General features: G+C 33.3%; 4 protein-coding genes across 7 annotated transcripts; 2 read left to right on the forward strand and 2 right to left on the reverse strand.

The window, feature by feature from the left end:
• Window positions 1–78: 78 nt before the first annotated feature.
• shf (WNT inhibitory factor 1) lies at window positions 79–4,038 on the forward strand. Its single transcript, XM_033346780.2, has 6 exons — window positions 79–705; window positions 1,275–1,517; window positions 1,641–1,784; window positions 2,602–2,754; window positions 3,617–3,712; window positions 3,799–4,038. Exons 1-6 carry the CDS (start codon window positions 552–554, stop codon window positions 4,023–4,025), a joined length of 1,017 nt encoding a protein of 338 aa, XP_033202671.1. The 5' UTR covers window positions 79–551; the 3' UTR covers window positions 4,026–4,038.
• Coq7 (ubiquinone biosynthesis protein COQ7, mitochondrial) lies at window positions 2,783–4,926 on the reverse strand. The gene is made up of 3 exons (XM_033347103.2): window positions 4,778–4,926; window positions 3,387–3,556; window positions 2,783–3,309 (listed from the first exon to the last, which is right to left on the reverse strand). Exons 2-3 carry the CDS (start codon window positions 3,541–3,543, stop codon window positions 2,879–2,881), a joined length of 588 nt encoding a protein of 195 aa, XP_033202994.2. The 5' UTR covers window positions 3,544–3,556; window positions 4,778–4,926; the 3' UTR covers window positions 2,783–2,878.
• A 23-nt stretch (window positions 4,927–4,949) lies between these two features.
• Window positions 4,950–14,772, forward strand: ewg (DNA-binding protein Ewg). 4 transcript variants are annotated; one of them, XM_033346314.2, is made up of 8 exons: window positions 4,950–5,069; window positions 6,694–6,968; window positions 8,415–8,539; window positions 8,672–9,097; window positions 9,196–9,498; window positions 9,909–10,049; window positions 10,137–10,284; window positions 11,837–14,772. In XM_033346314.2, exons 2-8 carry the CDS (start codon window positions 6,791–6,793, stop codon window positions 12,166–12,168), a joined length of 1,653 nt encoding a protein of 550 aa, XP_033202205.1. In that variant the 5' UTR covers window positions 4,950–5,069; window positions 6,694–6,790; the 3' UTR covers window positions 12,169–14,772. The 4 variants fall into 4 exon arrangements, with proteins under 4 accessions (XP_033202205.1, XP_033202111.1, XP_033202387.1 ...); XM_033346220.2 differs by lacking the exon at window positions 4,950–5,069 and adding an exon at window positions 5,250–5,553; XM_033346496.2 differs by lacking the exon at window positions 4,950–5,069 and adding an exon at window positions 5,251–5,553 and having other exon boundaries at window positions 6,694–6,944.
• COX5A (Cytochrome c oxidase subunit 5A) lies at window positions 14,685–15,400 on the reverse strand. The gene is made up of 2 exons (XM_033347215.2): window positions 15,196–15,400; window positions 14,685–14,977 (listed from the first exon to the last, which is right to left on the reverse strand). The coding sequence occupies exons 1-2, from the start codon at window positions 15,398–15,400 to the stop codon at window positions 14,724–14,726; spliced, it is 459 nt and encodes a 152-aa protein (XP_033203106.1). The 3' UTR covers window positions 14,685–14,723.
• Window positions 15,401–15,662: the final 262 nt, after the last annotated feature.

Below are 15,662 nucleotides of genomic sequence, written 5' to 3' on the forward strand. Positions count from 1 at the left end.
CTTAAGAGATAGAGATCTTGCTCTCAGACTCACAGCAAGAAGACGGGCTGCTGTAGACCTTTTCTCATTGAGTCAGTCAGTCAGTCAGTCAGTTTGCCGCAGCAACGCGGCCTGTACGAACGTGTGCATACGCGTCTTGTTGACTTAACGTCGTGTGATCGTACGGCTGCATTATCGACAGAGCTGGCAGAAAGCTACAGCGAGACATCGGCGAAATTGGTCGTCGGTCAACCGGTCGTTGGTCGTTCCCTTGATCGCGAGATCTGATCCCCATTGAAGCTTCGCATACGTGTCTCTCTGGGTTGTGTCAGCTCATTAAATTGCGTGCGTGAGAACGTGCTCGTTCGTCTCGAGTTTCGCCGTGAAATCCCAAATTTCACGCGTCAAATCGTGGCGTGTTCCGTCGGGCTGCACACACCAAGACACACGAGTGTCACATACACCAACGAATAGCTTACGCTTACAAAGAATCATACAGAAAGAGAAAGATTTACATAGCCACAAGGGGGCTAGTCATAAACCGTGCAACACCTGGCGGCACGTCGTTAATTATGCAGTGGGCCGCAGCCGCCCTGGCCTCGGCGGCGATCGCTCTGCTCCTGGACACGGCGGCCGCGAGAAATCACCATCGATCCGGCAATGGGCACAAACCAACCGGTGACATCTCCCTATGGATCGACCAGCAACAGATCAAAATGTTCAGCGGTAAGTTGGTTTACGGATATCGATACTACCGCGCCACGAATATCCATCCGTGTTGAGTGCTGCATTTTTCTTTTTGCATATACTGTGTTATTTTATTCCTACAGTATTTTATTCTTCTTGATATTCTTATCATATTGGTATTAAAAGAAAAAAATACATATTGTCATTCTAAAGAATTTATTTGATATTGATAAAATTGCCATTTTTGGGATGCTGTTGTGGCATTCACTTATTCATGATTTTAGTATATGGGGACAATATTTATTTTTTATATTATATCTAATTTATGTTATAAAATACTTCGTATATCTGTTTATGTTATATGATACTATGTTATTTCATTATAAGATAAAAATTCTATCATTATTGTTCATATATATATATATATACATATCTTTTATGTGATTCTCTCATGTTTAAGTATAGATATACTACTGTATTAATTTATTCTATAAATAGTATTAGAGTAATAATCTATTTCTTTTAATTTATTCCAACATCACTCTACATAAATATGTATGACAATGTAACAAGTTACAATCGATCTTTATCTTCTCTGTTTCGTTTAGGGGTTGAAATGGAGATATTCGCGATTACGGAGGGTAGGGTCTTGCCTTATCTATTGGATCCAGAATTCGAAAGCAAATTACCGATTATTCCGAGCGAAGTAACGTACGTGAATTTTACATGGAAGTCTGGTGTAAAGAAATATTACTATAATTTTTATCGATTAAAATCGTTCGACGAGACGATCCTGAAAACACCATATATCACGATCAAAACGCAAGGAAGAGTACCCAAGAGACCTAAGGGTAATTTATGTTTTTTTAATTATCGAAATATTTTGAGTCAACAAATTTAATCGATTAACAAAAAATTATTAAATTTGATGCCTACGTATATAAATAAATGCATAATGTTCATTAAATTCGCAGAATTCAGCGTCCTATTACCATGTTCCGGTAATAATTCGGGCATTGCGCAATTAGGCATCGGTTTGATGATTGAAAGTCGTAAGGGAAAACCTTTAAACGGAACACCCCTTCGCCTTAACCTGAGAAAAGAATGCGCCGTGCGCGGTGAGTGCGTCAATCGCGCCCATGATCATCTCTTTCTACACACGCACACACACGCCTGCCCGCACGCACAGAGTTCTGTATCAGCAATAATTCATTGCTCAACTTGCTACACACTTCAATTAGAAACTATCGAAATCTCAACTGTTTCATTACCATGAAAACTGCTCTTTGCAAAAAGATAAGGAAAGAAGATGATAGAAGCAAACATTTTTTGTAATAATGATGTATGTGGAGTAGGAGACATGTTATGAATTGACGATGATTTCGATTGTGTTTCTGTCCGATCGGTGCACAATATATATCTTTGTGTATACAACTCGATAAAAGATATTTTGCGGGAAGCTTTAACTGTGTATAACGCTTTCCGATTAGTATGAAGGTAGATCCTCTTATCCGCTTATCCTATAGATCTGTAATCGATAAAATAGTTTCTTCAAATCAATGAGCGCATGAGTCTCTTTGACCCGAATGTATCCTAAAATTTTTATTAATGAAAGCCATTTTAAGTGGCCGAAGTATTCACTTAAGTCAATGTGTAATTGCGTTTATCTGCTTAAATTTACGTGGGTGTAGCGGAAAATAATCGCTCAATGTATCTTGTGTTCCTTTGCAATGAACGATAATTGTTTATGGTCTAAAGGTGAAAGACAAGATAAAATTTACGCATGAACCAATTTGATATTTGCTTGTACTATTTATGAATTTATACAATATTATTAAAAAATACTTTTATGATTACACTTATTATATTCAAATCCTGTACTTGTTATTGATATCAAATGAATCTTTCTTCTTTATATAATATTTTTCATTGCAGAACCTAATCCTGGACCTTGTCCAGATGGATATTTAGGCCCACCTCATTGTAAAAAGGCATTGTGCTATCCAAACTGTATGAATGGTGGCAATTGTACAGCACCTGGTGTTTGTTCGTGTCCACCAGGTTTTCAAGGACCATATTGTGAAGGAGGTATTTTGATTTCAAAATAAGACATATATATAAAACAGATATTTTATTTACTTAAAACTAAACTAATATTTATAAATATTTTATTAAAGTTACACTTTTGTACTATATTAACAAATTATATAATTTATATAACTTTGGATATTGATATAGCAGTTTTACAACCAAATTTAATAACATTTGTTAAAGCTTGATAGAATGGTGCTTGTTCTGCACCATGTTTTAGACCAGTGTCATGATGTTCTTGTTCTTCATCACGAAATTTTTTTATTACTTCTAAAACTTCTTCATGTACTTTTTCATCACTTTCCATCAATGCACGTAATTGATCGTTATAATGCTCTGTGATCACTGTTTCAACAGCTACGGTGCAAGCCATAGCTGCTTTTTCTCCCATGAGTGCTGTACCAGCACCAAGGACAAACCCAGCAATGTTCCAAACAGGTGTTAGAACAGTGGGTCTTACACGATATTTTCTAATCAACTCTTCAAACTTTGCACGATGTTTCTTTTCTTGATCCCACATATGTTGAATAGTTGGACCAACAGATGTTCTACCTGCCTTATATACCCGTGTTAAATTTATATTCAAAGAAATAACAACATCCTGGTATATATTTACAGTATATTTATACCTAAAACAGCCATTTGTCCAGCATATATTCTATCAGCTCCTAATTCTCCAGCATGATCTACCCTTATAACTGAATCTAATAATTTCCCTGATCTAGTTGCTCCTGAAACTGCTGATGTACTAGCCAATCGAATTCCAAGCTGTCTAAGATGCAGCATTTTTTTCTATAAACTTTAAAAAAGCGTTTGTGACAAAAATTTTTTCTCTTAATTAAAGCACAATTAATTTTAGGTATATGTGCAGAAAAATGTTTAAATGGTGGGAAATGTATACAAAAAGATACTTGCGAATGTCCAAAAGGATATTTTGGATTACGTTGTGAATTTTGTAAGTAAAATTATAATAGAAATGTAGCTACTAATGGTTAAAATTATAGTATTGGCTTCATAATAAATATGTTTTCACTTTTTTAGCAAAGTGTGTAATTCCTTGTTTAAATGGAGGAAAATGTAAAGGGAACAATGTGTGCAGATGTCCTACTGGCTTCAAAGGAGATCATTGTGAAATTGGTAGAAGATCTCCGCAACGCTCAGCCTGCACAAGAGCATGCAGAAATGGAACGTGTCAACCTGATAATACGTGTCTTTGTGAGCCTGGTTGGTTTGGAAAACTGTGCAATAAAAACAAGCCATGGGCTTGAAAGTAAAAACATATTTTTCACTGGTGGTATTGGTCTGTAGCCAATTGGATGCAACAAGATTTCTTATTTAACATAAAATTATAAAATGTCTTGAATTCTATTTAGACTGTATTCCTTCATGAGTTTAAGACATCTTTTACTTCGAACCTCGCATTTAGTTTAACAATCTTTATACTTAAGACAATACTAGATATGTATTCAGAAAATTATGAATCATTAATTTTATAAAGTATTACTATGTGAATTTAATAACAGTATATATATATATATATATATATATATATATATATATATATGTATATATATATATATATATATATATATATATATATATATATATATATATATATGTATATATATATTATATATATATTTTTTTTAAATCCAATTGGTTGATACCACTAAACTAACATGTATAATTAGTAATTTACCCCACCCCAGATGTGATATGTAAAGCTGCTTTACAACATTTTATACTATTAAATATTATTTTTAAATAATATACTTTTATATTGTTAGATTTATTATAATGATTGTAAAAAAAAAAAATAAAATAAAATATATTTTCTTTCTTGTAATTGGTATTTTTCCTTGTTGATTTCGTAAGATTACATGTTGTCTCTCTAAATTACCTTCGTATTTAAGATTCGAACTTTATATCTCGATAACAATTTACAACAATTTCTCATTACGAAAATGTAAGACAAGAATATCGCTATAAAGACAATAAAATAGAAAGAGGAATTGCATACCCAAGATAAAGTCTTTCGAATAGAAAACGTCAAAACAACAAACGATTGTTTCTTGCCGTTTCAGATGGTGCAAGTTTTTAGGTTAGACTGAAACTCAGCAACATCGTTCCAGGGACGCTGAGAACAAGAGTCACGTGTTTCAGGATCCAATAAGAAGGTAGATCGGATGGACGCCATGACGCGTACCCCAGTGGTACCAGCCAATCAGGTTATTCCAGATCCGTATACATGTATATGGTGTTCGTGTTTCCGTGGTCGCTGGTACCTTTTTGCGGATTCTGAGGGGAAATCGGTGAGTGCCGAATAAGTATCGGTGCGTTATTAGCACGTAATTGATCGTTGAGGGACCGGGCGATGCGCGTATGTTGCTTATTCGCGAAATAAGGGCAATTTCGCATCGTCTGCTTGGAGTGCACCGCGCAGGCTCGCTCAAAATGGCCGCCTCGCTGCCGCGTTTGTTGTGGTGGAGATGGAGGGCCGCGTAGCCGATCGATACGGCTGCTGGCGAAACTGGCCATGGTGTCTATGGCGGCTGTTGTGTGTGTTGTTGTGGCGTGGCGCGACGTACACGCGAGTTACGCCCGGTGAGGTAGAAGGTCGCGTTTTAGCCTCACGGTGGTGGTGCTGTGCGGGTGAGCGTTTAACACGGGTGGCGAGATGAGACCGCGAGACGCGAGCGTAGGGCGTGGTGAGAGAGCGTAGCCGACGGCGGCCTCCCCGCAGACGCGAAACCCTGAGCCCTCCCTGATCGGGTGACCACTCACGGGACACACAAGGTGCGTACGCAACTCGCGATTTTCACTGGGCCTGCTCCATGGCTCCGCGGTACCGCGGTCATGAGCTTTGCGGCCCCGGAGGTGGTCTCTTTTGCGTGTGCCCTGCGCATTTTCATTGCCCCCCCAAGTATCCACCAAATAAACGCGCCGTGTGCGCGGCTTGGCGCATCTTCTCTCTCTGTTCTCTCACACCTCGTCACGCTTTGCCAAGCCACGCTCTTACCACTCTTCTTAACTGCCTGTCCGCCGTCTGTCGTCTGTCGCGTCGCCTGTCAAATTCATCCAACAAATATGTATCTGTTGCTCGCTGTCACCCCGAGTGTAACACCGGTTCGCTACGCTTCATCCGCGCATCACCGATATTCTATGTCTATGCACAGACCACGGCGACGACGACGACGACGTTCACATATTTACGTTACGTTAATTTGTTACCGCGTGCTCCTTTTTCACGATGTTATCTCACGTTTAGTGCGAATATCTTATAGCATCACGTTTCATCATGCGTGGGGATCCTAAACATACGCGCGGGAAACACTTCCGCCTGAAACTCATTGTTTATGTTTCTCAAATTCTGACCGTATGTAGTATCATCATCCTGGATTCTTATCTACTCTACCCTTATCATGTAGTATTCCACATGGAAATACTTATGTATTCAATGTCATTATTATACTTTGTAATATTTTATAGTTCATGTGTATGTAGTAAGAATATCTGTTTATGTGTTTTTCTTACCTTTATATCATCAATTAATGATACATAGATAATGATATCATTATTTTAATTGCTCTTAAAATATTATTTGATATACAATCATCTTTTTTATTGTTGGATCTAGATTTATTCGTTTCATTATATATATGAAATAGTAAATTTCAATATTTCTTTTAACATTGAAGTTCCTTCCTATAGATAATGTAAGTGATTATCTATATATAGCTAAAAGAACATTATTTTATAGTTATATTTAAATAATATCACTATGTAAACTTAACAGAAGGTAAATTTATAAACATTATGGAAGACAACTTTGTTTTGGAAAATTTATACATTTACAAGAGACAGTCTATTGTTCTATATTTTATATTTCATATTTTATATTTTATTTCTCATATAAGCTTGTTTCTTTCGATTTAGGAGGTGATGTAGAAAGAAAATAAAACATCAAAGATTGGCATCTGTTTCGACGGGGCATTGCAATATAACCGAAGACAAGACGGACGAAGACAAAAAGATGGTGTCTCTGCCTAATGCAGAGCCTGGCACAATGGATAGAATCTCAGATGATGATGATGACGAGCCAAGTAGTGGGTCTGAAACATATGAGGAGGGTGACCTTTTGACAGCTGCTATGGATGATGACGTGACGGCCCAGCTCGCCGCTGCAGGTTGGCAAATCAAACACGCTAATGGTGATTTCCATTTTTTTGCTTTTTCACCTTTTGAGTTATTTATATTCTAATCATTTTCATTTACAAAAGGAAAGTAACATAGAGGGTGCACCAATAATGTTAAATGAACAAGTCTCATTACATAGGCACAAGGAAAAATAAGTAAAGGACTTTGTAAATTAAATATTTTGGATTGTGATTGACATATTTCAGTTTATAATTGATAATGTTAATAATGCATATTATTCTAAATTTTTATATAATATATAAAGTATTAAAGTATGATTTGTATAATATTATTCAATTCTTTGAACATAGATAAAGAAAAATGATTATCTTTTGCAATATTATAATAATCATATAAAAAATATGAAGATTCATAGAATTGAAGTTACCTTGATTTATCATCAACAGAAAGATAGAAGTAAAATACTGCCTGCCAATGATACATCTAATCTGGTAACTATTAAATATTAAACTAAAATACATTTATAAGAAGATTCTCTATGGAGCCCTAATATGGTTAATAGTTTTAACTGTTCATGTTTTTATTAAATCATTTAAAAGAAAATACATAAGTTTATTGTTTTTTTCATTTACATCATTGACAGTGCAGCATGAATTTATTGTTTTTCTTTTTTTGCCTTTTTTATATCTCACTTTTTTATCATTCTAATTTTCTTTCAACAAGATAAGTACTCATAATACAAATTACAAAGAAAATATTGACAAAAAATACCATTATTGAATGCATTTTACATTGTTTGTGTGCTGTAATATTATTTGCTTCATGTTTTTAATATTCTACATACATGGAAACACTGTTTTTTATATACATGTTAATTTTGCATTTTATGCAGTAATTTTCACTTGCAAATTTAGAATTATTCATATATATCATCTTTCCTGTGTGTTTATTAAAATATCATAGCTTAGAAATTAGCTTAATATTTATCATTTAAATTTGTGTTCACTTTGTGCAGTAAATTTATTATGTTATGTTTACTCCCTAAATGTTATAGAAAAATATGTAATATTTTGTAGATGTTCATTTTTACCTTATCGAAAAAAAATTCAAGAATATATTACTTATCTAGATTTCAAATACCTTTCATTTCATGTTATAAAACATAATGTTGAGTTCTATACACATATACAAATTTAATTCATTTTAATATATGTATAATATATCCTTGGATATCAAGCACGTTTCATATCACTACTGCTTTGCATCTCTTGTTTTGAATGAACTAAAGATACATGTTGACATGTCAGTAAAATATCTATACACATATATACATATACGTGAATAGGATAAAAATATTTTAGCAAAAATATTTTGGAAATACCGCACAAATTGAAATTTTTTCTTCAGTATCTTTTAATATTACTGATATTTTACTGACATTTTATTTGGTGTGGGATTGTAAAATTAGAAAACATATAGTTAATAATTTGCACATTTAGGCCCTGTTGGCGTAGCTGCCGCCGCGGCCATTGTCTCAGCAAAAAAGAGGAAACGACCTCATAGCTTTGAAACAAATCCCAGCATTAGAAAGAGACAGCAAAACAGACTCCTAAGAAAACTTAGAGTAAGTATATACATATTACTATGTTTTATCTTGTTATCTGTATGCCTTTAAATATTTATTATCATTTATTTATTTATTTATTTATTTATTTATTTATTTATTTATTATTTATTAAATATGTATTTTTTACAGCAAACTATAGATGAGTTTGCAACACGAGTTGGACAACAAGCAGTAGTATTAGTAGCTACACCAGGAAAGCCAAACAGTAGTTATAAAGTATTTGGAGCAAAACCGTTAGAGGATGTAGTAAAAAATTTAAGAAATGTTATAATGGAAGAACTTGAAAGTGCGCTCGCACAACAAGCTCCGCCACCAGTACAAGACGATCCATCTTTATATGAATTACCACCTCTTATAATAGATGGCATACCAACACCCGTGGAAAAAATGACACAAGCTCAACTCAGAGCATTCATCCCTTTAATGTTAAAGTATTCCACAGGCAGAGGTAAACCTGGTTGGGGAAGAGATAGTACACGGCCACCATGGTGGCCAAAAGAACTTCCTTGGGCAAATGTGCGTATGGATGCAAGGTCTGAAGACGAGAAACAGAAGGTTTGTAGATATCTAAAGAATCTTCGAACACCTTTTTTTCATTTCGGATATATACATTTTCTAAACTACTTAATGTTTGTTCTAATGTATTTTTTTAGATTTCTTGGACACATGCGTTAAGACAAATTGTAATAAACTGTTATAAATTTCATGGAAGAGAAGATCTTCTACCTGCATTCAGTGAAGAGGATGATAAATCAAATGTACTGATACAACAATCGACTCCTCATTCCTCGTCGCATCCGTCACATTCATCCGGCCAAGGGCAAGGTGGACAATCGCAGCAACAACAGCAGACGGTGGGAGTTGTTCGCCTCAGCAGCACGGATTCATCTAAGGGAAACTCTTCGCCAGCACAAATCATTGCCGCGTCTCCTACAGCTCTTGCCACTGCCACTCAGGTGGGAGTGGATAGAGTACAAAAAAAGAATTGATCGAAACAACGTGATTGAAAAAAGTCCAATTATTTAGTACAGTTTCAGTCTAATCAAATTTAATGCAAGGTTCGATAGTACATTGTGAGATCATGGTGTTTCTTTAAATTCTGATTTTACATTAAAAAAATTAGAATTTGAAATTCCTTTATACGCAATTTGCGTTTATGTTCATGTGTTTGGTTTCCCTTATTTGAGTTTAATCTATCTTTATTTCTGTAGTCGTTGTCGTCATACTTGGAATCACATTTTATTTGGTTATACCTTCTGTAAAATTTTCACCATTTTTTTAGTTGTAATCATATCTTGCTTTTTAAAATATTTAAAAAGACACGTGACTCGGCCATCATAATTAATATTTTGTTCTTGTGTTCTAGATGACGGCTCAATATCCGACGGCAGTTTTACAAACAATAACGAATCCTGATGGCACCGTATCAATCATCCAAGTTGATCCTAGTAACCCAATAATTACGCTACCAGATGGTACAACAGCTCAGGTTCAAGGTGTAGCTACTGTAAGTTATCATAAACCACTTTTTATATTTTTCTTTTTGACTTTAGGAGCAAAGTTTTAAAATGGGAATTAATTTTCTTATCTACAGATCCATACAAGTCAAGGAGAAGTGCAAGCACTTGCTGAAGTAGCAGGCAGTGGGGAAGGTACTAGTGTCGCTGTCGATTTAAACAGCGTTACAGAAGCAACATTAGGTCAAGATGGTCAAATCATTCTCACAGGAGAAGATGGACACGGTAAAACAGTTTTCTATAGGCTCTGCACCGTCGCCGGCCAGGAGCTACTTGAACAGTGAATTCATTTTTACTGGCCCAGGATCCTTTGTTGTTTTGCATGCTGTCTGCTACGCTCCATTCAAGAAAAATACCTACGTGTTCTACTACTTTGTACAACGAAAGTAGAATATCGATTAGTTATTCTTTTTTGATACTGTACATATGCAATTTCATTCGGAGCTATGCACAGCTTTATTTTAATTTCTTCTTTAAGAATCCATGATACATGTAAGAGATCATCAAAAAAAATGTTCAGGGCACTTATGTATTGATTTTTATGAATTAATTTACGTTTAAATGTCGTGTGATAAGTCAAGGAACTTTACTAGAGAGAAAATAGAGAAGTTGCTCTTAATATTGTGTCGTTTTGTATATACACATATGTCTATAATGTTTTTAGACTATTCTCTTTCTGAGATGAGATAAAATTCAAGATCTTTTTAACAGGGGCTCGATAATGATGAAATAATACAAATGATAGAATTAAATTTGAACGTACCGTATCCATATGCATGTACATACTGTTTTTTTTATATACTGAAAAGCAATTCATTGATGCCTACAATATATTTATATATTGGAATGTTGCATGTATAGTTCGTACATTTCTATGGAGAGCTTTAGATACATAGATTTTTAAAGATTTTTAAAGTGTGTACGTTATAAAGTAAACAGGTAGAATCGATTGGTTCACATGGATTCTTAAGATTTTAAATTTAAACGAGAAAATAAAGGAAGGTATTGATGATCACATAAAGAACCTGTCCCTGTTTTACAATCACTTTACCATTATTATCGAAAATTGGTTACTTTAATTTACTTTAATTAAAACAAAGAGAAATAAAACTGCTGTACATAGAGTATTTTTTGTTGATGTTTTTATTATTTTATAGCTGTTGTATTTCGCAGCCTTTGTTTAAGCTACTCACGATTGCTATTTTCTAATTTATTTGAATCAATAAATTATTTTTAATAAAAGAATTCGTATTTGTATAATTTATGCTTGTCCATACTTGATCTTACAGATTGGCTTAAACATCTGTTGCTTTTTATTAATGCCTTATTTTTTCTGAAGTGTAGATGAGAATTATGTTTGCACATTAATGATATTACATTAAAAGGGTGTGCCAGAAAAAAAGATAATGCTAAATGTGAAAACAAAAGTATTCATCTTTTCAATTACATTAAATATTTGACACATAGAGTAAGTATATCTACTTTTCTTTAGCACACCCTGTTAATCTAACATTTTTTTATTAGCTTTGTATACAACAATATACTTTTAACTTGTCATTTAAGTTTTAGAAAAAACGTATAGCCCGTTAAATCTGACTGTATCGTAAACTGGTAGCATGAACGCACAAATCCGAAAAAATTGTCGATATCGAAAATACATGTACGAATACGTGCTCTTCGAATTATTAAGTTTGACTTTTTAATTCCCAGTTTGCTATACAGAGAGAAAAATGCCTGGTCAAGGGCAGAACACAGGACAGTTACTTCTTTGTTTCAGGCTATCCTGTTTCCGTCTCAGGAGTGATAACAGTACCAGTATCTGCTAGTATGTATCAAACTATGGTTGCCAATATTCAAAGTGACGGTACGATGCAAGTAGTCACACCAATGGTTCAAGTCCCAAAGGTTGAGCCTGGAAATGGGGAAGCTAGCATTGAAGCTGTCACTATTCAAGGGCATCCTATGACAATGATAAATGCCGCAGGTGAACATCAAGTTCTTCAAGTAATATCATTAAAAGATGCTAATGTCCTCACGAAGGCTATGCAAGCCGAAGTTGTAAAAGATGAGGATAGTCAACAACAACAAACCGTCTCTAGTCCAGAATAAAGCGTTTTACATAGTTAATACAAAGCTTTTATGTTAACACCAAAATGCGACAGGTGCACATTAGTGGTGTTCATGAGAAGAAGAGTGAGAGTATTAGAAATGATATGTGTTATTAATATTAAGGGAGATGATTGTGTCTTTTCTGAATCATCGTATAGTGTGTTCTCTTGTTGAGAAACAGTAAATGAATAGTAAATGAATAATATGTTTGGAGAGTGAAAATGATTGAATGTTCGATGACTCATTGGACTTGAATGTAATCATATTTGTATTCAAGATTCATTGTAGACACTTAGAAGTATTCACTTGTAATTCAATTTCTCGAAGATAGTACTAATTTTTAGAAAGTACTGCGACGCTCGATGAATGAAAATCGTTGAACATGCAAAGTTTCATCGATGTATTTATAGTGATAGTATCCGTCGTCTGGATATTTAACATTTTCCAATAAGCAAACACGGATACAAATATTTTCATCTAGTCTTAGTGTCGGGTCCTTAAGAACGATCGATATACCAAAGAATTTTAAATTTGTGTTAAACTATTTTACGAAAGAGATGATTACTAACAAATTATATAATTTAATTACATCGAACTAATGATCTAAAAAGGACTTTAATTGAACGAGTTGATGCTGTAAACTATATAATTCGAATTTATTTGTTGAACTTGTTAATGATAGATTATTTTTTCAGACAAGATCAAGTCTCAAAAGTCGCTTATGGTTTCAAAAATATTTATGGAAAGATCTATGTAAAAACCTTTTTGAAGTTCAATGAAAAACGAATTCACATTTCGTAGCAGGATTCCGAACTAAATGTAATTTTTGAGTTAATCAAATTTGGCTATCGGATTAAAACAAAATGTAATATGTAGCCTATTTTTATGATAAATTGAGATATGGAGATGAGTCATTTTTCGGCGATAGAGATATATAACGATACATATTAATATACATTAATAATCGACAGTAGAGATAAATGAAAAAAAATTAAGCATTTCTGACGGGTACAAATAGGCTATAAGACATAATTTTTTGAAAAATAAGACATATGGATTTGAAGTACACATCCAAAAAACATAATTACTTTTATCATATTAATACTATGTTATATTAGAAAATTATTTTTAGGTGATGTTATAAAGAACACTATATACATAATTCTCACAAAAATGACAATTAAATTCTTCCATTTCCATTCTGTATTACTCTGATAGTGTGCAGAATGTAGAAATGGAGAATCGCTTATTGTTCTTTATTTTCATTTTCAGGTAATCTATTTATTTTGATTATTAATGAAAAAAAAAATCAAAATATTTTCATGCATTTAAATGCCAACTCACTTTTATACAATATATTTAATGTTAGGAAGAATATTATTTTTTCTGTGCAATCTTGTTTCAATGTTGCGGTATCAAGTATTGCAAGCATATGTGATTGACTACCGAAAATGAATTTCATTATTCTGACGATTTTATTTACATTTTTATATTTTTTAGTATCTTTGTGTGCATCATACGTATATATATAGGTATGTGTGTGTACATATATATATATATATGCACACATGCGCGCGCGCGCGCACACACACATACACATATATATATATATTGTTTTCAGATGATAACTAATAATGAATTTGTGATACTTGTTTAATTAATATCTTTTAGTACATGTGTCTCTATCATGAATGATGATCATGAAGTTCCTGTAGGTATGTAGTACAGTCTTCTCTTTAAAAAAGTGTATGTCAAGAGCAGAGTCGTAACATTGAAACAACAAACTGCCCTCGACATTAAGTATGAATGATACCAAAAAGAAAGAAGGTTTTTATAACATTATAGGAGAAAGTAGATAAATTTAATAATTATCAGTAGAAAACAGATCACAATGACTAGATATTAATTGTTATATTGTTTTTTAAAACTATGGCCATTACATACAAGATGTAATATATTGATACTCCCATGTAAGACCATGTTGTATTTTTTTGTTCTTGTTTGTAAGAAATCACACAGGACATAAATTAAGTTTAATGTCATTTGAGAAAAGAATGTAATACCATTTTAGATAATTATAGATGTATGTGTACATGACTTTACCACTGTGTATCTTACAATGTAATTTGTACATATGTCATTGTTGTGTCACCTTTCTGCTTTGGTTACTTTTGATGTAAAAAGGTAAAAAAAAAGGGAACTTGAAAAATATTAAAAATTTCAAGGCAACATAAGGAACCAATAGAAGTTGCAATTAAAATATAATATATACATATCATTTTGTTTCATGATCTATTAAGGCGATTAAGTCTTGAAAAGCAATATATAAACAATACATGTTTCATATATTTTTCCAATTCATGAACAATATGCTTCATGTACGAAACAGATATGACATATGATAAATATTTGTCAAAATCAATATTTAATAAGAGACATGACAATTGGTATTCTTTTATCCTGATTTAAAAATTGATTTTTTGTTTATTTGTGACAAGTCTAATAGAAAGCACCTCTAAGCGTATATACTATGTTTATTAATTTAAAATCAATAATTAATGTATATCATCAATGGATTGAAGCGCTAATTCAGGCTTATCATAACCAAGCTCTTCTGGGGTATTGATACCTAATTCATCTAATGTAGGTCTGATTTCTTGTAAAATGTAAGGATAAATTTCTTTAAGTTTGCTTCCACATTTATCCTTTACCATCTCCAAAATCCTGATAGCAAGAGCAAAATCATTCAGTTTCCTGCAAGCCCTTAATGCAGCACAAATAACAACTGGATCTGGTACAAGATCTAAACCTGAAAAGACAATGACTGTTAGAACAATTATTATAATATCGCTACAATAATAGTTATTTCAATCTGACTATTTAAATAAATAAGGAAGAACATTCGAAAACAAATTTTTTGAAAATAGAATGTTACTGTTCGATTTAAATTACTCGAAATGATTGTCATTTAAATTGTTAAAAAATAATTGTGATTGTAAAGTATGATATAACTACGCAATTACTGACCCGCTAATTTGTTAAAAACTCGACGAATTTCCCAGTGATCGAGATCTGGACGACTTAGATAATTCACGTATTGCTTATTAAATTCCTCCTCACTTTCTTCTGGGCCATCGTGGGAGGCACGAACATTTCGACTTACAACTGTAGCGCGTGGTAGTAGAGAATTTCTTATGATATTATTTGCTTGTCTTCCCACAAATCGTAACATTTTTTCGACGAAATGTTACTGAATTGAATATGATAGCAAGGCTGCACGATTGGCTTCTTGCGTAATATCAGAAGAAGACGGAATTTGCTCTGAGTTCGATCGAAACATTTCTACCAACCTAAAAGTAGTAAAGCGTTCAATTTACATGCTTGCAGATGTTGTACCGCGTGTTTCAATTATCAAATGTTTTCATATTACTTTTACATCACTGTATATAATTTTTAAAACTAACCCGATTACAATACATGTATAATTTATTATC

This window comes from Bombus vancouverensis, chromosome 14 (assembly GCF_051014615.1).
Source record: "Bombus vancouverensis nearcticus chromosome 14, iyBomVanc1_principal, whole genome shotgun sequence".
Classification (NCBI taxonomy): domain Eukaryota; kingdom Metazoa; phylum Arthropoda; class Insecta; order Hymenoptera; family Apidae; genus Bombus; species Bombus vancouverensis.